Here is a 23013-nt window from a genome sequence, read left to right as displayed (position 1 = left end):
TTTTTTTTTTTTTTTTACTTATTTTGGATATACAGTATAGGCTTTTTATTTTGGAAGAGTTGGTCTACTCCAAATGTTATATTTTTCTTCTATTAGATAATCACATATTTTTAAAGACATACTGCATATCAATGATAAGTTACTTTCATTTAAGCTGGCACTGATTTTCTCAAGCAATTCTCATTTCTTTGGCTTGGTATTTTGGCTGAACTAAAAGGCTTGTGGTTTGTGGCATTTTGTGAAATTTCTGTGATTTCTAAAAGCAAAAAACCAGTTTGAGTTCACCTTTTCAGTATTACCCCTACATAATTCTCTGTACAATAAGATCAAATTGCCTTTTATATTTAATACTTCATTTTCAAAAACTTTATAATAAACACTAGATTTACTAAAGAGTCTGATCCCATGATTAGTTTATTTCACAAACTGGATATTTTGGGGCAATAATTAGTAATTTTCAAGTCTATCTGATAGATCTGTTGTGATTTAAGACTCATTTTATTAGGTTTTGCTTGTTTTTCAGGAAATCTTATTAGATAACTTTTATCATTCAGGTTCTCCTTGTGACACTCACAGTCTGAATAAAACAGATTAATCAAATTGTTTTATGTTAAGCTTTTTAATCCAAATTATTGAATAATTAAATTGCTTAAAATCTACCAAAACTGTTATTGATTTATGAGGTGAACATTGGCTTCCTTTTAAGCACAATTCTCAACCTACAATTCAGACAGATACATACAAATATCTGTCAAATATCTCCTCAACATTAGTAGCACATAAAACAAAAAAGAACAAAATTGGGCAAATTATTCCCTTATTATACTGTCACAGTTATTTCCTCTAAAATGTACATAGTAAAACTTCATCCAAATGTAACAACCTAATAATCAATTTACTAAAACATCAAAATTGGAGTTCTCCTTCAGGTAAGTAATGGCAACAAAATAACCCAATTACTTAGCTCAGATATAAAAGCTGATACCTTTCTTGATAATTACAAATTAATTTATAAATGTAAAGTGATACATCTTTAATGACACTTACAGGAGAGAAAGAGACTTGACACCAAATTCACTTGAACCTCTTAGATTTGGAAAACTTGACAGCATGTGAGAAGATAGTTATAAAAGTGTATAGTTTTAAAAGCTATATGCATTCATTCTACTTAAGTATGTATGGAGATATAGTAGAACATTTAGAATAACTAACTCCTCACACAAAATAATCAATAGAAATACGGTGTTTTTCAAAATTCAAAGGATTCTTTTTTCTTCTATAAGAGATATTTAATGACATTCAAAAAACGTAAAAAAATCAAAGATACTGTTCAGCAGAAATGCCATTATATTCTTAAATGTTTTAAACTTTCTATATAAGCAAGATATACAAGTAAACTTGTTATTCGGAAATAAAAATTGTATTCAATTTTCCTGTATCATGTATTATTTCAAAAAAATAATTTTTAAAACAGAAAATTTTAAATATCCTATTCAAGCTCATAGGTTGAGAGAATTGGAACACACTGGATAATTTTCTTATTTCAATCCCCCTGTTATAACCTAATGTTATTCTCTACCATGACTATAAAAACGAGTGCTACAGGTTGGCCACAGAAGGGGAGGTTAACTTGTTTTGTTTTGTTTTGTTTTGTTTTGGAGAAGAGGAATCCTTTCATTGGACCTCATTATTATGATTTAGACAACAACAATGTCTTTAATACTTACCATTCATTCTCACATTGTACTAATAATTGTGTTAATTTAAAATATATTCATTGGTCACAATAATCATTGGTCAGAAAACAGAAAATGACTTTCAATTTAAAATTCTGAATCTCAGGGTGACAAGATTTTTTTAAAAGTAGTTACATTGCAAGGAGTTTACGTTTTGTAAAGAAAATATGAAAGGATTACTGTGTCACATAGAATAACAAAGTCATATAAGTGTAAAATGACCATAAGAAACTTAAAATCATTGAAATGAACATTTAAAACAAAAAGATCTTAGGGGGACTAAAAAGAAATGAGAACCACATTTCAGAAACTGGTGAATTTAGCAAAAAAAAATTAAAATAATTAAAATTAATTTCATGTTTCATCTCCATGGCAGTTCTGTTTTCCTCTTTATAACCTCAAATTTTGCTACAAAATACTAATGTCCTTGACATGTTTCTTTATCCCTTCCCAACTGCAAAGATGCTATTTTTAAGCTGCTTTCACAATGAGAATTTTATTAATCAAATTATTTCACAACTATTTTAAACTAATCACAAATTCAGCAAATGTCTCATTTCTAAAAGGCATTTATGTTCTTGAGTATCAAGCAGAAAGTTACATTTTCAAACACAGTTTGTCTTGATGAGGAAATTCAGGACCCATTAGAAATCCATTTGTCTCCTAGAAAAACATAATTTCCTTCTAAGTATTGGCTGGAACCCCACTTCAAAGTGAATATGTCAGAAGTTTCTGAACTCCCAGGCCCCTTTTGCTGAGCTTCTGTCTGACAACAGCAATTCCCAACTCTGGGGAAGGCTCCTTCTTCAGAACTTTTTTGCCAAATATTTTGGGCTGTAAAGTTAACTAACACATCAGAGATTTTCAATAAATACCACATTTTTGTCAGAAAGCCAAGAGATCCTACTGAATTTTTTTGTCTAGAAAAATTTTCTGTATTTGTCACAGCCTATCTTACTAAGTTTTCAGTGTCAAGTGTGATATGTAAAACTACAAAAGCTATGAAAAAAGCAAGGTAAAAAATCACATAGATCATGCTATCCCTTGTTTATAAAATGGTGGTATGCTTCCAGATGTATAGACTATCCCAGAACAAACAGGTAATGCCAAATGCCTCTGAGGAGAACTGGAGGATAGGAGAATGAAAGCCATCTCTTTTCACTGTATTCCCTTTGATAGTATGTGCTTCCCCCACCCCCAGTGCTAGTATTGTTTTTAAAAAAAACAAAAACAAAACAAGAAAACATTCCTCAGAAATAAATTTCCTGTGAAATCCAATTTAGTCAATAGTTTTCAAGAATCTACTAAGTATAAATTTCCATACATAATTTAGGCAGACAATAATCAGATGAAATGGAATAAAAATCTTTAATGAAATATCAACTGGATTGTTTTAATTTGTGTCTGTATATAAGTGTACATATACATCCTTCAAACTACTTCTATTTTCAGAATCATCGCCACATATCCAAATAGTGTTTTCAGCATAAAGATAGATAACTTCCAGAGTGAGACACAAATAACTGATAGGGAAAAATGTTGAAGACTGTAGATTTTTTTTTTCCTCAGAACTGTTCACCTCCAGCGAAGGAATAGTATTTAGCTTATCAAGTTCCTAAGCAGTCAGAAAGTGACCCTCTGCAGAGAATCTTCAGATATGATAAAGTGCTTTTCTTTATATTTAAAGATGGAGCATTCCAGATGTAAATGCGCTTGTAACAGGATCCAAAATGGTTGAAAAACAAAATGAGCAACAATTTAGAATATAACCACTTGATGTAAATTCTGTATCAAAATTATAAAGAAAACTACATGAGATAAAATGTATAGCCTGAAAATAGAGAAAATAATCATCTGGAAAAAATTATAATTGTAAACACTTTTTCAATTTGGACAACTAATCAACATGAAGATTATGATAATGGGTTGCATTTTTTAAATATGTTTGAACTTGAAAAATAAAACATAATGGTTCACAAGTGACTTTTATATTCACAGATGTTATAACAACTGTTTTTTACTTACCCTGTTGTTTCTAGGAAAAGTTTGAAATGATCTTCTACTATTTTTTATTTAAGCTAATAAATACAAGCAAACAACACAATTTGAACTAAACCAAAAACTTAAAAGCCAAACTGTAGTTTTCAGAAGGATCCCAGCAACTGCTTAAATACATACATAAATGCTCCTTTGTGTACCATTAATTAACAAAAAGTAAGTAGGCAATTCCAGTGCAGGTAAGGATGAAGACCTAGCCCAAGTGTTTCAAGTTCAGGAAAGACCTGTAAAAGTAGCATCATGTTAAAATTGTAGCAATACTAATCTTGCTAAGTCAATAACTGATGTCTATAAATAATTCATATAACCTTGCATTTTATTCTTTCAGTATATTACTCTAAACACTGGGCTAGTGTTGTCACTTTCTTCCCATAGGTGACTATATGGCTTTTTCCTCCCCTAGAAAGGGCAGATTCTTTGCAAAACTACACTGAAATGAACAAGACAATGATTAAGACAATAAGATCAAAACCATGAAGGACATTCCCACCAAAGGGCTGAAACCAAACAGAAAAAGGAATCAGTAACACTGTTCTTGCCTTCAAAACATGTGCTGTCATGTTAAACTGTTTTCATACATCCTTTTCTTCCTTTTTATTTTAAAAGAACCACAATAGTATCTTGCTTAAGAAAACAGTCTCCATATTTTTCTTTCTCTGGTTCCAGTCTCTAGGAAAACTTAAAAATTGTATCTTTGTTTCCCTATGGGTTTTTTTTTTTTTTTTTTTTTTGCTGCAAGATCGTTTTCAAAATTTAGTAAACATGCTTTGCACACTTCTTTTGTCTTATTCTTTGTCTTGTTCAGCATTTGGTAGAGAGTTCATAATCTCTACATTCTTCTTTACCAGGCAGCAGGTAAATTTGCAAGTCAAAGGATGACAAAGTTTTTTAAATCAGTTTATCTATGGTTTTGTAATTTTCAAGAGCAATTACCATTTTCACCTGATTTCTGCATCCATTTTCATATTCCTTGAACAGGTTATATTTTCCAACAACATCAAAAAGAACCATTAGAAACAAGTAGAAATATTTGGAATTTCAGGGATTTTTTTTTTTCTTTCTCTTCTTTTTGACCATGGAAGTGACAGAGGAATAAATCCTAAGTCAGATATTTCTATATTTACAGGGGCAGGGCGAAGAGAACGAGAACAAAGGGAAAGAAAGCAGTAAAAAACTTTACAGGTGCAAATTGAACATGAAACATTTTAGCAAATAAAAAACGTACCCTCTTTCCCTGTTCAATCTCCATCCCCACAGAGTAAAATCAGAATACTTACAAGTTAGCATCTGTGTATTTGTCAGTGTCTGCATGTGTGTTTTCTCTCTTCTTTGGATTTGGATACTTTGAGTTAATTTGGAAGTGCCCGTTTGGTTGCCCACAAAGTGATGCTTAAGGGTCTAAAGATGCATAAATTAGGGAGCCCTACAATGGCAGAGGACGGTCATTGTACCTCTTCTCTTTATGTGCTCTTATGGTGGGACCCAAGAGCCCTTTTTTTTTTAACACTTTAGATGATGGAGCCAGTGAGGGGCTGGTAACTGGAGAGGACAAGGCGTGCCTTGCAAACTACCCCCTGCAAAACTTAGCAGCACAATCCCCTCCCCCATTACACCGCACTCTGCTAGGAAGTCACTAGGAAAACTGGGGTGTGGATGGAGACAAGCACAGAGTCCTTCACGTCTAGCCTCGACGCCAGCCTCTGAGTTTTCATCACTGGCGTTCAAGGGCTGGGGTAACTGCTGCGGATAAAGGCGCTAAGGATGGAGAAAGCAAAGGGGGGTGATCCTTTCATGAAACATCCAACTGCCCCTTCTATCTTTTTGCCTCCATTATAGGGAGAGGGGGCGAGAGAAAAAGATGTCAATGATCATTGTTTGCTCGTTTGGGATGTTGCTCCGCCCCCCGAGTCTGTCGTAAACCTGGCGCTGGACTAAAATAAACCCCAGATCCCGCAGCTCTAGGGGCTCGCCGAGCCGCTGAATACTCGTCACAGGCGCTACCAGCGCGGCCGACGTGGCGGCGACCAGTGGCCGCCGCGTCCTGCCCGCGCCCGCCCCGGGCCCCCCTACCTGGCCGTCCGCCGAGCCATGTCGTTGAGCCCAAAGCACACGACGCCCTTCTCCGTGTCCGACATCCTGAGCCCCATCGAGGAGACCTACAAGAAGTTCGGCGGCGCCATGGACGGCGCGCCGCCCGGCCTGGGGGCGTCCCTGGGGGCCGCGGCCGCAGCCGCCTACCGCGCGCCGCCGCCGGGCCCCTCCTCGCAGGCGGCGGCCGTGGCGGGCATGCAGCCGCCGCACACCATGGCGGGCCACAACGCGGCGGCGGCGGCAGCGGCGGCAGCGGCGGCCGCCGCCGCGGCCGCCACCTACCACATGCCGCCGGGCGTCTCGCAGTTCCCGCACAGCGCCATGGGCGGCTACTGCAACGGCGGCCTGGGCAACATGGGCGAGCTGCCCGCCTACACGGACGGCATGCGGGGCGGCGCGGCCGCCGCGGCCACCGGCTGGTACGGCACCAACCCGGACCCGCGCTACTCGTCAAGTGAGCGGGGCCAGGAGCGCGGGACTGAGGGCAGGCGGGCGGCGCGGGCACTTCCTGCCACAGCCCGGGGGTGCTGGCGGGTTGGAAGTCTCTGAGCCGGCGCGCACTGGGGTCCTGGGACCCGACTGGGACCGCGCGCGGTGTCCTCGGACTCGGTGAGGGCGCGCGGGGGGTGCTGGGTGCCTGGGCGCGCGGAGGGTGCTGGGGCCAAGGGTCGCGGTGCACAGGGGGTCCTGGGATCCAGCCGGGACCTGGCGGCGTCGCGGCCGCTGTGGTGCGAAGAGAGTGGCGGCGGGAGCAGCTCCCGGCCGGCCTGGAGCTCACCAGCCTTCCCGCTTGGGTCCCCTCCCCAGTCTCCAGGTTCATGGGGCCGTCGACAGGCGTGAACGTGGCCGGCATGGGGTCGCTGACTGGCATCGCAGATGCCGCCAAGTCGCTGGCGCCGCTGCACGCGGCGGCGGCGGCGCCGCGAAGGAAGCGCCGCGTGCTCTTCTCGCAAGCGCAGGTCTACGAGCTGGAGCGGCGCTTCAAGCAGCAAAAGTACCTGTCGGCGCCGGAGCGCGAGCACCTGGCCAGCATGATCCACCTGACGCCCACGCAGGTCAAGATCTGGTTCCAGAACCACCGCTACAAGATGAAACGGCAGGCGAAGGACAAGGCGGCGCAGCAGCTGCAGCAGGAGGGCGGCCTGGGCCCGCCGCCGCAGCCGGCGTCGCCGCGCCGCGTGGCCGTGCCGGTGCTGGTCAAGGACGGCAAGCCGTGCCAGAACGGCGCCAGCACGCCGACACCTGGCCAGGCCGGCCCGCAGCCGCCGGCCCCGACGCCCGCGCCCGAGCTCGAGGAGCTGTCGCCCAGCCCGCCCGCACTGCACGGCCCGGGAGGCGGCCTGGCGGCCCTGGACGCGTCCGCCGGGGACTACGGCGGCGGTGTGCTGGGCGCTAACCTGCTCTATGGCAGAACGTGGTGACAGCGCGGGCGCCCCGGGGCGGGGTCCTACCTGGCCAAAGGGTCTGCAAGAAACTGCTAAAACGGATGAGGGATATGTGCGGAAGCTGACTCTTATGTACACAGAGATCAAAAACGAACGGGTCTTGGAGAGGGGCAAACTCTGAACGTCTTTGCTGGGGGTGGGGGACAGCGACAGCCCTGGGACTGAATAATGTAACATCACACCAGGAGGCTTTGAGGTGGTGATTTTCTCCTTCCACAAGTTCCTAAATTATGCGAAAAGCTGGCGGAGTTCACATCCACCAAGTTCTTAACCACAGCTCTCAAGAGTTTTAAGAGTTGGAAAGTTTGTTGGTGTTTGTAGCTGTAAAAATCAACCCAGCTTCGTTCATTTAACAATGAATCCTTTTTGAAATGGAATTTATCTCGGGAGATTAATTTTCGAAGGGCCCCCCCAAGTGCAATTTTAATAATGTTTGATAGAAAGTAAATTGTAGCTCAAGGTGGATCATATCCATAGTAACATTATTGCAGAGGAATTATTGCCATTTAGGTAATAGAGCAATGGAATAATAATCAAAATACTGATGATATGGATCTATATAACTTTTTAAATTTAATGCTGATTTCAAAATGTTTTGATCACTGTTTGGCAAATGAGTGTTTGTAAGAGGATTTTCTTCCCTAAGATGCAGTTCCCCATAAGAAGAAAAGGGTCGTATACATCTTTGTATATGATATCTGGTCTCCCAAAATCAACTGACAAAATAAATACACCCCATCCTTCTGTAGACATGGTATTTAATCTTTTGAGGTATTTTCTTGTCTGAATTTGAATACCTTGATAAAGTACTAGAACAAGCAAGTAAAAGGCTAAAATTGACATCAATCTATATTTCAAAGCATATCAAAAAGAGAATAAGGTGATTTGTTGAATTGTAATCAAGATATAAAGGATAACTAAAATATAATTTTTTCATCATATTTAGAACTTAATAGGAATTGCACTGATTTTGTTGGTGTTTTATTGTATAAATAATGTATTTACTCTTTAATATGCCACTTTATATTTCCTATGTTTCAAATGGATATTTAAATATAACTTAAAAGAACCTTAAGTACTTTTTTCTAAAAGTCAAGTGGTCTTTTCTTTTTCATTAAGTGTATAGGGTTTTGTGGTGTTTTTTTTTTTTTTTACCCTAGTTGGCATGATGTAATAACACAGCTCAATTTACTCATAATTTAAATAACTGGCATTGGAGTAAAAATATTAAAAGCTAAAGAAAACGTGAGCTTATAAAATTAATGAAAATTAAAGAAAGAACATGGATTAAGTATGATTTATAAATGATCGAAACAGTACTACATTTGAGGTTTTAGGATTACAGGTTAGGGCTGAAACATTGTTTTTGACTTAATTATTACAGCATTTTTCTAAATGTGCAAAGTGTATCCATAGGAAAGTGTTTTAGAAGTTAAACTTGCGCTTTCTCTAAACCGTATTTTATATAGTAATTTTTAAGAAATAAGTCCAGTTCCTTTCGCGGGGTGGGGCTGGGGGGAGGGGGACCACTACAGAAGCAAGGGAATCACCCTTTATCAAGAGACTGTGAATACATTTTTGGAAAATGAGATCTAATTTTCAAAACTTTTATATAAGAAGAAATAATTTGAGCAAACAAATTCGTATGAAAATGGTACAATACACCTACAAAAAATTCTCCCAACTTGGGTTTTTGTATATTAATGGAAATGACTTTAGAAATGTTAACCAAGCTAGCAAAACTATTACTGATGTACCAAATTTCAAAATGCTTGTTTGTGTCAATTTGATTTCCTCATAATAGTACCAGAATTCTGAAATTTTACTTTTATAAAACATGTTAACATGTTCTAAAAGTCCACATAGTTTGCAATAATTTTTTTTTACAGCCCTATACCTACAAGAACAATACCTTATGGCTTAAAGGCTCCGGGTAATATATTTAAAGAAAATGAATCTTCATGGGTAGTTTTTTGCTCAATAATTTATTTCTGGTACAAAGAATCCCTTTGACTGAAGAAGTGAACTCTCTTTCAAAAATGTCACCATTAAAAAAATGTCATTTTATACAATATTTTCTGAAATATTTGGTGTAGGCATATCTATTTCCTTTCAGCATTCCTTTAAGTAGTAAAAGACTCAAGTGAGAAGTAATTGCTGCAGAGGACTTAGCATTATACATGCAGAGACTTACTGAATTTATGTATACATATCCTAAAATTATGAAAAGGTTTAATTCTGAAACATTAAAATAGAAAATGTTTTAATATATAATTCCACCTTCTGATGAACGCAACACAGGAGCTTTTTTCTTCTTTTGCAATTAGTGCTTTGCAGATCTTTTATAAAAACACAAACAGCCAGACTAGGTGAAACTCATTAACTGAAGAGGAGGATAAGTGTCTCCACAACCAAGAGGGAGGATTGGCGCAGGGTCTGAGTGGAACAAAGCCCCCTCAAAGTTTAGCAGAGACCACAGCAAACCTCAGCTTCTGAAATGCTAACTTTGCAGATATGACATTTTCCTAGATGTTTTGGGTTTTTACAACAATCTAACTTATCTTTTTCAATTGAGGCATGGAAACCAAAACCCAGAATCAAAGTTGCAAAGAGGAACAGCAGGGATTGCAGGTACTTTTCTGTAATCTGTGTTGGGATGTAAATTAAAGTGTGCATGTGAGAGTGTGTGCAGATTTGAAGGACACAAGAAGGGTGTTTTGTGTATGGAAGGGTGGGGGTGTAACCTAGTTGTCTTCTATTTAAGGCTTTGCTTAGAACTAAAACCTAATGGTCAGAGCAAGTAGTCAATCAGACTTCTACCAACACAGATGCTGTGTTCAAATTCTATTCTGCTAGCATCTGTTTACTTTCAATTTAAAGCAAATCAGAGACTCAATCCTGTTCACTAAATGCAAGCACCTTCCATAGACTTGCTTGTTAACTGAATTGAATACTGATGATTTAGAAAGACTTTTAGAATAAAGTTGTGAACCATGGTTATATAAAGACCTATCAACTGGATTTTTAAATATGAATTTGTGCCTAAGAGAAAATAATGCATCATATGGTGACAACATAAATTTCAGATGAAGTTCAAAGCATAGATGATATTCCCAGCTGTTGAACATGACATTAACACTCTGTATGTCAACTGAGTCCAGATTTTTGAAAAGCTGTTACTTACCATCCTCACACCCAGAGAGACAGAGACATAGGATGCATTTTATAAAACATAAGTAGCCTGTTACTGCTAGTGAGAATTGGTGAGCATCTGAGGAAGTTTCAAAGAAGATGCCCAGACTAGGAACTGCATCCACATCTCATGAAGAATTTGCTCTCTCCAGTTAAGTATTGAGATAACTTTGTGATTTCAAGATCACTTTTGTTTCTATTATTTTTAAGTTTAGAGGTAATGAAAGTTTCTGGGAGAGGTTTTTTGGTTTTGCTTTAGAATGTTTACCTGCAAGTAAATGAAATGCCTTTTATGTTTTTTAATTTCCATGTAACCTCTTATTTCAGTAATTGTTTAGGTGACTTCTAATAAAAGTTTAACCACTAACATTGCCCAAATTTAAGCTGTGCAAACTATTTTGCAGTAGTGAATAGCTCTATTCCCACTTAAAGCATGTTCTCTCTTGGCCCTCCTTCCATAAATACCGCATTGGGGAACAAGCCACTTTACCCTGAGTGGAGGAAAAAGTCCATAGAGAATGGGCGATTTGTTATTTCATTCATTTGTTGACCTTTTTCCTGGTTAGAAATAGCAGAGCGGTTTATCACCAGGAATAGAGTGACGGGATCTCAGCTCCAAGACGCTTTTGCTGTAGGCAAGAGGTGTCAAACCAGCGGGACCTAGCTAGATAGCCACTCCGCAGCCTGGGAATGGGGACTTTAAGCTGACTCTTCAGAGAATGACTATGTGTTAGATTTCTAAGCATAACTAACAATTAGGTTACATTCAGAAGTCTGCTTCGAACTTAAAACAGTAGCCACGGAAGGAAGAACGTTTCCAATATTTTCTTACAGGTGCAGTGCTTCCATTTATACAGGGAGTTGAGAGGAAACTGGGCAAGTTAAGAAACTGCGGCGCCGCATCCAGGGAACGGAAAAAATGATGCCACCCCGAGGGTCGGAGGTTGGCGCTTTCCCGCGCCCAGCCTGCTCACGCCGCCAGCTCGCGGGGCTCCCGGGTTGGCGATCGGCGGGATCCGCAGCGCGAGGGAGACCTGGGCGCCGGGCACGTGCCCCACATACACCGAGGGCCGAGCGCTTCCCCGCCTCGCTGGGAAGAAAATTCGGCGAAGGACTTAGGACCTTGAGAAGCAACCCGTCTGTCCCCACCGCACCATCCCGCTGCTCCCATCCCCCGCCTCGCTTGCGAAGTCGCTGAGCCCCAACCCCCGGGGCCCTTCAGTTCAGTCCAAGCGCGCATCGCCTCCAGGCCCTGCTAAAAAGCGGAGCACGAGACCCCCAGTCCCACCCTGGCCTGTTCCTGACGTCCCATGTCATCGTATGAAAGTTAACCAATCGGTTATTACACTCAATTTGGCTTTGTAACGTTAAATGGCAATCTAATACCAGTTTGTAGTCGGCTTTGCACATTAATATATATTACCCCATTTGATCTTTAAAGGGAAGACAACTGCTCATTACGGGCCCTTAGTGCCACAATAGTCAGGCTGTTTCCAGGTTCTAAGTTTTTTTTAAAATCTTTAATATGAAACCCTGAAAAAAATGTGCTAAGTATAATTGAGTACAATTAACTACTTAAAATTGGCCCATTGACTTTATTCTTACATCAAAATTTGAAGATATTTACAGCCTTGAATATCCACTTAAAGTTCTAAAAGGGATTTTACTTGTTGAAATTAACAGGGCATTTTTCTGGAAGATTCAAACTAGCAACAAGTTAGAAAGAGATGAAGACTGAGGAAGGAGAGGAAGGAAGGGTGAAGGTACAGAGCAGGGCCTGAAGTGAGGGCTCAGATAGCTGGTAGGTGCCTGCCCTCAGGGCACACCCACCTGTTCTGCAGATTGCAGAGGAAATCTACTCATCATTTTCTTCCACCAGGCCTTTTGCTTACATGTCTTCAAACCAATGCTTTAAACATTCAGTCAAAAACGGAATTATTTTAAAGATAGTCTCACGATAGCGTAAAATAAAAAAAGTCTGAGAAAATATAAAGGGTAGAAGTGTGGGTTTTGGGTAACTATGAAGCTATACACAGACATTTATGGGCTCCTTTGGAATATACAGTGCTTTATATAAAGATGATTATACATTTTTAATATTTCAGAAGATAAACTTACAGAGAAATTTAATAGCAGAAGGCATTATCATTTGAATGTCAAGTGATATGTAATGGTGTGGTAGTGATTCCTAATGAAGAGACCCTTTGTCTCAACAATAAAAGATCCTGCTCTATTCACCCATCATTAGCAATGAACTCAGTAGCTTCAAAATACCTTCCTATTTGAGATTAAGGTGAGATTTTTTCCCACATAGACCAAGATTAACAAGTGTGCTTTATTTGAATATTAAAGCAAAAATGTCCTAAGTCACAAGGTCAAAGAGAAACTTTATATCTTACAATTTTAGGCTAAGATGGAAAAATGGAAACAAAGCAAGTCTGTAAGTGTGTCTAAATTTGTTTTAGCAATCAAAAATGGCGTATGTAAGTGCTGTATGTGAACTCCAAACATATATTTAAGGAATTACAGTGTGCTTAGTAGCAAGGAAAAAATGAGTACAAATTGAAATCTACTACGAAAAAAATAAAATAAAATGCTAAGAGAGCACAGACTATTTAGCTAGGAATCAAATTTTTCAACTTTTCCTAAAGATTTAAAACAAAGTCCTTAAAACTAAAACACAAATCTACATACAAACTTTGTAGAAATGTATATATTCTCATAAGGATTTTATAGTTAGCCAAATGGTTAACAAGAACATGTAAGTTTCTGTTGGATTGTCTTGCTGATCATATCCTCTTAAAATCTACTTCTTCACTGACTTGCTTTTGACATCTAACTGTAGAAATAAATAGTTTTCAGCAAAAGCTGATTTAAAAAAACATGTTTGGTCAAGATTTTCAAAGCTGAAATACTATAAAAGAAAAAGAACACAAGAGACCAGAGTTTTTAAAGTTTCACTTTATTTTTTTACTAAAGTCCAGAAATTTCTATAGGACAAGTACATTAATGAAATGTTTCCAAAGAAATACTGAACAATATATACTCTAATTTGCTGAGGGTTCCAGCTCAAGAGTGCATACCTAATTCTTGCGCATTAAAAATCAGCATGGATCTTAGATGATCTAGAATACACTGTGTTTTGAAATCCACAGCTGGTTTGATTTTTAACCATAATGAAAAACCAGTACTTCTATTCCATCAAATGTGTTTTACAAGCAGTAATAAATTCAGATCCACTGTATTATGCAACACACATCTTTGGAAAGCAACATAAACAGTGAGATCAGGTCAGTAGAAATATACACAATTAAAAGAAATACACAAAGTACTGTAAGTTTTATTAAAAACTACTACTTGAGAAAGAAATCTCCTTTCCACAAATAGCATAAAACTGTAGAAGGATGAAAGGATTTGGGAAAGCTTTACAAAAGCTTAATTCCAACTGTATCTTCCTGAGGGTGGTGGCAAAGGGTATTTCCTTCCTTCTCTGGGATATCCCTGAAAACAAACAAAAGAAAGAGTTTATTTTCTGGATTAATACCCTTGCAAGTAAGTTAATTTTACATCTCCATGGAAAAACACATCATAAAGGAGCTGAGCATGTCTTTAAAGTATGGCACATGGTTCCCATGGCCAAAACACAGGGGAAAAAAAAGAAAAAAGAAGAAAAGCATGGCACATGGAAAGTCCACAAAACAGCTGCTTTGATCCAGAACTTTAACACAAGCTTGCTGCAAAGTTGGAGACTAGCACAGATGTTATCACTGAAAACTAACCAAAGAAACCTTAATAACCATACTTTAAAAATTCCCTAAAATGTACATAAATGAACTATAGTTAAGTGCTTCATGTAAACAGCATGTATAGAGAAAGTGGTTCTAAGTTTTCCCACCACTGCTACCAGTAATTCAAGTCACACCATGGTAAGGTACCGCATCATCTTTAGACATAACTACACTAGGAAAATCACTTTGCTTAACCAAGGCAAGAGCTTACTAATAGTAAGTCAGTTAAGGCCAAATAACCAATTAATTTAAAATATTTTTTGTTTGGCAATAAATAATAGAGTATTAAGTAACATACTAAAGCTATTACATAAGCAATTAGTGGTGACCTTTATAACATACCCTAGGTATACTTGCAAGTAACATATCTGTATAACAAAAGATAAATGTGGCATCTCTTTATCATAATTCTCTTTCTAGGCCTCCATGGTTCTAAAATGGATCCCCTTCCCATTTCGCTGCTCAGAGCATTTCAGTATTTTAATTTATAATATGAATATGAGCCACAATGTAGGCTAGTCATACAAACTAAAAATACAATGAAATTGTGATTCTGTTTTTAACAATGAACTTCTACAATTTAATAGTGCTTCAACAATTGTGATCTAATAAAAAGTAACTCAATGAAAAAGAGACTGAGAAAAAAGGAATGTATTTCCAAAAAGTCCTGAAAAAAATCAAATTTATCAATTGGTTTATATCTTCTAAGCCATAAGAGCAGAGAGCTCCTTTAAAGGGAAGATCCCCTCTGAAGGAGGCAGAAAGCTGATGAACTGGGGCAACAGTCTAGGCAGCCTGCCCCCAGCTCTGCTGCCAAACTGTATGGGGTTTCAGGGTTTCCATCCCTGACATGGAAAATGAGGTGACTAGACTAAACACTGTCCAAGGTTTCTTCAGGTTATAAATACGACTTCATTTCAAAAATGTTCATTATTTAATTATTTTATTTATTTAACTAGTGCCATTTAGACTCTAAAAATATACACAGCCTCAATTTATTGATATAATTTTTGGAAGTCTTGGGTTGAAAGAATTCAAAGTAAAATACTATGAAGTGATTTAAATGAACTGTAACAAAATCCTCTCAAAAGGCATTAACTATTTGAAATTAAGATGATTATTTTCCTGTAAGGTAGACAGAGACTTGTAAGAGTACATCGAAAAAGTATAAAGGAACATTTCCTTTAGCTTTTAGAAGAGAGAGCTCACAAATTAATATGCAAAGCACTGCAAAAGGCCTGTAGGCAATACCAGGTAGGCAATTTTAAAACCACTTCACATCACTGCAGGTGCCAAACTCCACAAACACCACACACTCTGAATCACAGCATTCCAATCTGTTCTCTAGCAAGGATTCGATTAAAGAGCATGTAAATACTGGCCAGGGTGTCAAACTGCTGGAAGAAATTATGCCAAATAGACCTTAGTCTTAAATGCTGCTAAAACTAATGCTATGGAGAGAAGGAAATGAAGCTTACATCTACTAAATGTCTAGGAATTATGATACGCATTCAATGATATAGCTGTTTACATTTAATAGAAAAATATTAATATATGGAAAATTACCAAGAAGAGATTCTTTTCATGAGAAGGAATATTAGATGAATCAAGACAGGAAACTTCTAAGATGAATAAAGACAACAGCTGAAAAGGTAGATTCTTTCTTTCAGCTTCCAGAAAATTATCATCTACTATGTGGGATCTAGTTTCTATTAAAAACCAATATGGTTAGGCCGGGCGCGGTGGCTCACGCCTGTAATCCTAGCACTCTGGGAGGCCAAGGCGGGCGGATTGTTTGAGCTCAGGAGTTCGAGACCAGCCTGAGCAAGAGCGAGATCCCGTCTCTACTAAAAAAAAAAAAAAAAAAAAAAAAAATAGAAAAATTATCTGGACAACTAAAAATATATAGAGAGAGAAAAAATTAGCCGGGCATGGTGACGCATGCCTATAGTCCCAGCTACTCGGGAGGCTGAGGCAGTAAGATCGCTTGAGCCCAGGAGTGTGAGGTTGCTGTGAGCCAGGCTAATGCCAGGGCACTCACTCTAGCCAGGGCAACAGAGTGAGACTCTGTCTTAAAAAAAAAAAAACAACAAAACCCCAATATTGTTAAAAGGAAAAAAAATATGTTTTGGTGACTGAACATATTTGGAGTAATTATCACTGACTGCTATGACTAAAAGGGTTTCTGGGCTGGAAATTTCTCATCATGCTCAAGGTACAAAATCTATTCAGTGAGGTAGGTATTAACCCTACACACATTTTTAATGACAGATCCAAGTTCAGATGGGCTGCTCTATCAATATCTTCTCCAGAATGTTGGTAAGAAAATATGGACTCCTGGGAGGCTTGTTTAAATAAAAAGTGAGCAATATGCTTCTCATCCGATAGCCCATCCTATTATTACCTGTCTCCCTCCACGATCATCTCGTCTGGGTGGATACCCACCAGGTCCTGCTATCATCTGATACTGGTTTGGCTGGAAGGCTGCATTTTGGGTTTGGAGCATCCGGTTCCATGGCAGCAGAGGTTCAGCTCCAACGCCTCTGTGGAAAAGCACCATGTTTGCATTAGAAGTCAAGCCTATTAATACAGCACAAAGCCTAAAACTAGCAGGTATCATTTCCAAATTTTAGGACAATCCAATTTGCCTATCCTGTGGGATATATAATAGTATCAGAATGGCCTTTATGTCTCTTCTATCCAGTATAGTCTAATATAGTCTAATATGTTTCGAGAAGTACCAACATTTATTATGAAAGGTAAATTCAATGGAGTCAGATGTTTTGGCTTTTAAAACTTATTTTTGTTTAGTTTCAAACAAAAAATTGTGAAATTTCCTTTTTAGTCACTTAAATATTTGGACCCAAGATCACCAAGTTGGCTACATTTAAGATGCTATCCAAAGAGCAAACATGTACGAGACAGGAGAATGACGCTTTATTTTCAAAAATGCCCAGGCTCCTTCTTGGATCCATTCTTTCTAGTTAATTGCAGGTTGCAAATGAATTCTTACTGCTGAGTATTTTGAATCCAGGGTAGGGGAGTTGGCTGTTTTTTCCCATCCATTATTCTGCTCAATATGTCAGAAGGTCTGATTGGGAGGAAACCTTTTCAAGTTCTATTGATGCAGCTTTCAATTGACCACGGTGACCTAGCAACATGAGCACTAATTGGCATGGGCTGACTGGCATTTGGTGTACAGTTTACATGGGAACACAGATTCAACAGCTATTATAACCTAGTTTGCTGTCCCAGATTATTAGTTGAAAGAAATGTTTTAATTGTCTTCAAGTACCTATTTTAACTTTGTAGACACAAAGTGACAGGTATAATGTGTTAACTCATAACTTAATTAAAAATTGTCACATAACGTAGCGAAGATATGCCTTCTAGAGGCAATCACCATTTCTCCTTGTGGCACCTTCTTCGACTTTCATTTTTATAGAAGTCACTACAAAGAATAAACAGAAGCAAAATACTCTAGTATATTTTAACATTAGAACCTTTGGGGCCACTGAAGATGTTGGGAAAAATTTGATAAAACTATAAATTCAATAAAGTGCTGACTAGCTGGTATTAGTTTATTATTAGTTTATAACCATAGCAGCATAAGAATTTCACTTCCAAGGTCTTAGGAGAAAAAGCCTGAAGTTGGGCTCACTGGTAATGAATTCTTCTCACAGCTATTCAAGCCTGAATCCATCCTCTCTATCCCCCAACTCTCCTCTCTTCACTTGGAGCTTGCCTTCTCTTTATTAAGAAAAAACACCAAAGATAATTATTTTTGTGTGATGGCTCGAGGAGAAGAACAGCTCTCTGAAGAACTCTAGAAAGGCCAAAGTTATTCTCTACAGTTGGTGGCTGAAACCAGAGCTCTAATAATATAATTTACTGTAAGCAATTCAAAATAAAATTAAAAATAAGTCTGTCTTGGAAAGCAAATGCATATGTTTAGGGCTTTTAATTGTTTTTCAAGTTCATTATTAGTACAAATATATTTTAGTAAGAATGCCTCATCTGTTTTAGCAAGAACAGCTCTGTGTGTAGAGACAGGAATGGTCTCTTTAGATCTCTGCAGGAGGGAGGGGCTAAGATTTGTGCTGTGATCAAGACAGTTCATCACAACTGGGCCATTAATGCAAAGCCCACATGCCCAAAATGCAGCTCACACATGGTATTAACCAATCGATTTTTCTTTTTCTAGTCTTATAAAATTTGCTCAACTGAATTTCAGGAAAAACTGCTGGCATGAATAATATACATTATAAATGCAATTAAAAATATTTTATGTTCTAAAAATAGGTTAGGAATAAATTAAGTTTAAAAACACACAGTTCTCCTTTTTCTGAAAGGACTACTTATAACATTTTTGATAAAAATAACTTTTATGACAAAAATCATTAATAAACAGAACAAAATAAGAATGAAATGTACCACCCTTTTCTGATTTTTATTGGTAGAAAGGCCTTAATTTGCCACAAGTTTATCTTATGTCTACACTAATTATATTAATTTGCAAAAACAAACTAAAATCTGTCTAGGGAAATACATTTTAAGATCTGGGAGGGACACGTTGAGGTTGACACATCCTAACTTTTTTTTTTATTATTTTTTTTTTATTTCAGCATATTATGGGGGTACAGATGTTTAGGTTACGTATGTTGCCTTTGCCCCCCGTCCAAGTCTGAGCTTCAAGCGTGTCCATCCCTCGGATGGTGCACGTTGCACTCTTTGTGTATGCATATACCCATCCCCTCCTCCCCCTTGCTCGACATCCAATAGATGTTATTCTTACATGTGCATTTAGACACATCCTAACTTTTTAGAATTAGTGGTTAATAACTAAGGTAACTTATTTCAGCCATCTGCCGTCATGAATGGAAACAATATTTTTAAGTTTCCAAATTACTGTTTTGAAAAGTTACTGGCAATGTGAAGTATTAATAACTACTACCACCAATTTGGATATTTTTTATTTATACATATGGCAAATGAAGACTTTTCAAAGATTTTTCCATGAGTAACTAACTCAAATAACTCACAAGTTAAAAATTAAATGGCTACCATGCATACGGCCAGAAAAGAGAGGACTCCACTCTTCAGAAGAACCCAGACAATGTGCAGAACTCAAGAGATGAAGAGAACTCAATGCTAGACACATCTCCACTTAGTATTAATACTAGGCTGTCTTTGGGTGGGGAGGAGGGGGGAGGGATGTTTCTGTTGTATTTTTAAACCAAATGAATATAAGGATTATAAATACTATCTCAAAACAGGAAATAAGGCTGGGCGTGGTGGCTCACGCCTGTAATCCTAGCACTCTGGGAGGCCGAGGCAGGCGGATTGCTTGAGCTCAGGAGTTCGAGACCAGCCTGAGCCAAGAGCGAGATCCCGTCTCTACTATAAATAGAAAGAAATTAGCCAAACAACTAAAAATAGAAAAAATTAGCCGGGCATGGTGGCATGTGCCTATAGTCCCAGCTACTCGGGAGGCTGAGGCAGGAGGATCACTTGAGCCCAGGAGTGAGAGGTTGCTGTGAGCTAGGATGACGCCACGGCACTCCAGCCCGGGCAACAGAGTGAGACTCTGTCTCAAAAAAAAAAAAAAAAGACACCCTCAACATTCTCTTTTCTAATAGGATTCTCCACAAACAAAATAGTACAGTGGAAATATACTGAACTGAGTGAGGATCAGTAAAACCTTCTTCTCAAAAGAATTCTACTACTTACTAGTTGTGGTATCTCAGTAAAGTCATAATCGTTTCTCCTCTATGTTTTGTAAAGTCTGAATGGTTGGCCTTAACAAGTGATGTAATATATCTGCTAATAGGCTAATGGAGAAATTTAGGATGGCTGAATTCAAACTTAGTTTTCCTTATGAATAAAGGAAATTTAAGATTTTTTAAATTTAAGATTTAAGATTTTTTAAATTTAAGATTTTTTAAAATAGAGTTCCACTATGGTCACATTTAACTTCTGCTTTCAGGCATGATTTTAAACATCTAACTAAAAGTAAGCCAAAAAACATCCCCATGAAACTTGTCCCTAACCTGCTAGGTTCACAAAGTCAGTCAGAATAATACCATTACTTAGCTAGGGTACTATAAGAACAAAATCCAATGGATGTCAGGGCAAGGGAAGGGACAGTGATGATCTTAGGAAAACCTTTAATGTATACAGAAGGAAGGAGAGCCTTTGGGGCTGAAGAAAGAGTGTCTTAGAAGTGGAAGTAGATCCTTTGCTTCCTTTGAAGTCCTTATGGCTTTATATTATGCTCAGAGTAAATACTCTGACAGCTTTGTTCCAGTGCAAAGTTTCTTGGTAAAGAATGGCACGAAAGAGCGACCCAAGGTAAGCTACTGAACTTCCGTGTGCCTCAGTTTCTTTATCTATAAAAATGTAAAAATAACAGCATCTACTTCAATGGGTTGCTGGGAGGAATAAATGAAGTTATGTTTATAAAAGGATATTAACACAGTGCTAACACTTTGTAAGCAGACAATAAACATTAGCAATTATTATCAATATGGAAAGACAGTGAGCAATAAGACAGGTAAAACCAGTATATAATTTAGGACAAATTTACACCTTACTCATTTAATTTTTTAGAATATGGGCTCTATTTTGAGGGTAATGAAATAGCATGTTTTTTTAGCATGTATACTAAAAACAAAACATACATACACACATTGTCAGTCATACTAAATTTAATGGGACTTCCACTAGATAGTTGATACTATTAATAAATGCTGAATTACATAGTTTTTAAAATCTTTTTGAAGAAAACAATGAAACGAGGCTTTGGAGTTTCTAAACAATTAAAGTTTTCTTAAAGGGAGAAAAACATTTATAACTCCATTTATAAAAACACTTTATTCTTTTCAGATGTGAACAGATTAGAAATTGCTAAAATGGCAGAGGAGAGGGAAATAAAACAGATTAGAACTGGGAAGGCAAAAAAGGTAGCCTTACTACGATGGGGCTTAATTTGTTTTTGCATTTCCTGATGCTGGCAAAATCATCATGAAATGATACATTTTAAAGCTGCCTTTTAAAAAATTATTCTACAGATGTTAACATGATTATTCATAATGTGCCTAGCTGTCTTGTTGTGTACAGTCCATCTGACTTAGGAGCATACAACTTATCAATGAAGGAACACATGTCAAACATCCCTTGTTATTAAACCATGTCACATTCTTCCTAGTCCATGGTACTTATTAGACTGCAGATCCCATAATCCTCTTCTGAGTCCCTTCTGCATTTAATTCAGTTCAGTCTTAAGTAGTTAAAGAAACTGTTTTCAGTGGCAACTAATAACTACTGACCTACAGTGACACTGCCCTACAATAGGCTTGTCAGCTCTGAAAAAGTTGTACCAAAGAAGCTGATTAGGACTTCAAGAGGTTTGTAGCAAGAATCAATGGTTGGTCTGTACTAACGCTGCATTGCTGCACAGAAATGATAAAAGTGGAACACCATTAGTTATGCCTCATTAAGCTGCACAACCCTTCTAAAAAGAAATTTGTTTAGTCTGACCAAAACCTAATACAGTTTTAAGCTCTCTGTGTTGCATTTTTTAGGTCATCTCAAAAGCATCAAAAAAATAAGGGCCAAGAACCAAGAAAAGTAGGAAAGTATATAAACACGAGTCTTTTAATTCAAAAGTATTAGTTACTTATTTTCCTAAAGGACAAGCGCAAGAGAAATTGTTCTTGGTGGGAAAAAGTCTATTTCAAACTATGGAGGTTACAGTTTCTAAAAAGCCCATAACCCCAAAATGTTGATATGAGAAAATATTTAAAAGTCATGCTTTAATATTACCTGTCAAATCTTTGTGGCTGGAAAAGAGGAGGAGGACCTCGCCAGGAATCCTGGGGCCTCATATCTGGAAAATAAACAGGGAAGGGTTAAACAGAAGATTTTAAAAAGTAATCAGTATTCAGCTGACCACATATTTTATAATTAAAAGTTCTTGGGAAAAAAATCTGACATAGAATATACACCATATAAGCTAGTATCATAATTATATACACTACAAATGAAAAAGATAAGTAACCAACAGGGTCAGCAAATTCTTTGTTTCATCACTTTTCTTTTGATAACAAAACATAGCTTTAGTAACCTTGGCCATTAAATACACATTTCTCTCGCTGTGTGTCTGTGTATGTATGCATGTAAAGGTATATACAGTATCTACATTTATATTTTAAATACTATGCAAAAGGAAAGGATTTATTTGGGTCTTTTCCATAAATACAAACTAAACGAATAGAAATCCTGAAATTTTCCTCCTAAATGTGTAAACTGCCATAACATAAAGCAGAGAGCACACAATCTCTCCAACACAAACCAGGAAGACATGTTAATGAAGGGAACACCCACTTTTCCATTGTTTTCTGATAGTCAAACCTCTTCCCCCAACACAAAGCTGAACTACCAATAACATCTAACCAGAAGAAACAATTAAATGGCTGCTGCTCCTCTAAATAAACTGATCAGTAAATGGGATGAAGAACACACCCATTCAGGGCATTCAGCAGCTTTGCAGGTTGGTATGAACTATATCAACCAACTGCAGCTGGCAGTCACCTCACTGTCCTTCAGCGGGATCTGCTGTGACCTAATTAAAACAGCTGGTTCCAGAAGTTGTCTAATGAGTTTACTGTATGAGGACAGTAACCTCCTCTAGACTCCCGAAAC

General features: G+C 38.1%; 2 protein-coding genes across 2 annotated transcripts in view; one reads left to right on the top strand and one right to left on the bottom strand.

The window, feature by feature from the left end:
- Positions 1 to 5878: 5878 nt before the first annotated feature.
- NKX2-4 (NK2 homeobox 4) lies at positions 5879 to 7871 on the top strand. The gene is made up of 2 exons (XM_012657217.1): positions 5879 to 6339; positions 6693 to 7871. Exons 1-2 carry the CDS (start codon positions 5883 to 5885, stop codon positions 7304 to 7306), a joined length of 1071 nt encoding a protein of 356 aa, XP_012512671.1. The 5' UTR covers positions 5879 to 5882; the 3' UTR covers positions 7307 to 7871.
- Positions 7872 to 13465: 5594 nt separating this feature from the next.
- Positions 13466 to 23013, bottom strand: part of XRN2 (5'-3' exoribonuclease 2) — an 84054-nt gene continuing 74506 nt past the window's right edge. The window contains exons 27-29 of the mRNA XM_012657204.1: positions 22135 to 22198; positions 16715 to 16853; positions 13466 to 14023 (exon numbers count right to left, since the gene is read on the bottom strand). Of these exons, the coding sequence (XP_012512658.1) occupies positions 13958 to 14023; positions 16715 to 16853; positions 22135 to 22198 (269 nt within the window). The 3' untranslated portion in view covers positions 13466 to 13957. The remainder of the gene's footprint in view (positions 14024 to 16714; positions 16854 to 22134; positions 22199 to 23013) is intronic.

The sequence above is a fragment of the Propithecus coquereli genome, unplaced genomic scaffold (assembly GCF_000956105.1).
Source record: "Propithecus coquereli isolate 6110/MARCELLA unplaced genomic scaffold, Pcoq_1.0 Scaffold533, whole genome shotgun sequence".
Taxonomy (NCBI): domain Eukaryota; kingdom Metazoa; phylum Chordata; class Mammalia; order Primates; family Indriidae; genus Propithecus; species Propithecus coquereli.
The sequence above is the reverse complement of the archived record's forward strand: the minus strand, read 5'-3'. Positions and strand labels throughout refer to the sequence as shown.

Coding starts and splice junctions, on each gene's coding strand:
- NKX2-4 (XM_012657217.1), top strand. CDS start 5,883: ATGTCGTTGAGCCCAAAGCACACGACGCCCTTCTCCGTGTCCGACATC. Junction 6,340..6,692: donor GGACCCGCGCTACTCGTCAA/GTGAGCGGGGCC, acceptor TCCCCTCCCCAG/TCTCCAGGTTCATGGGGCCG.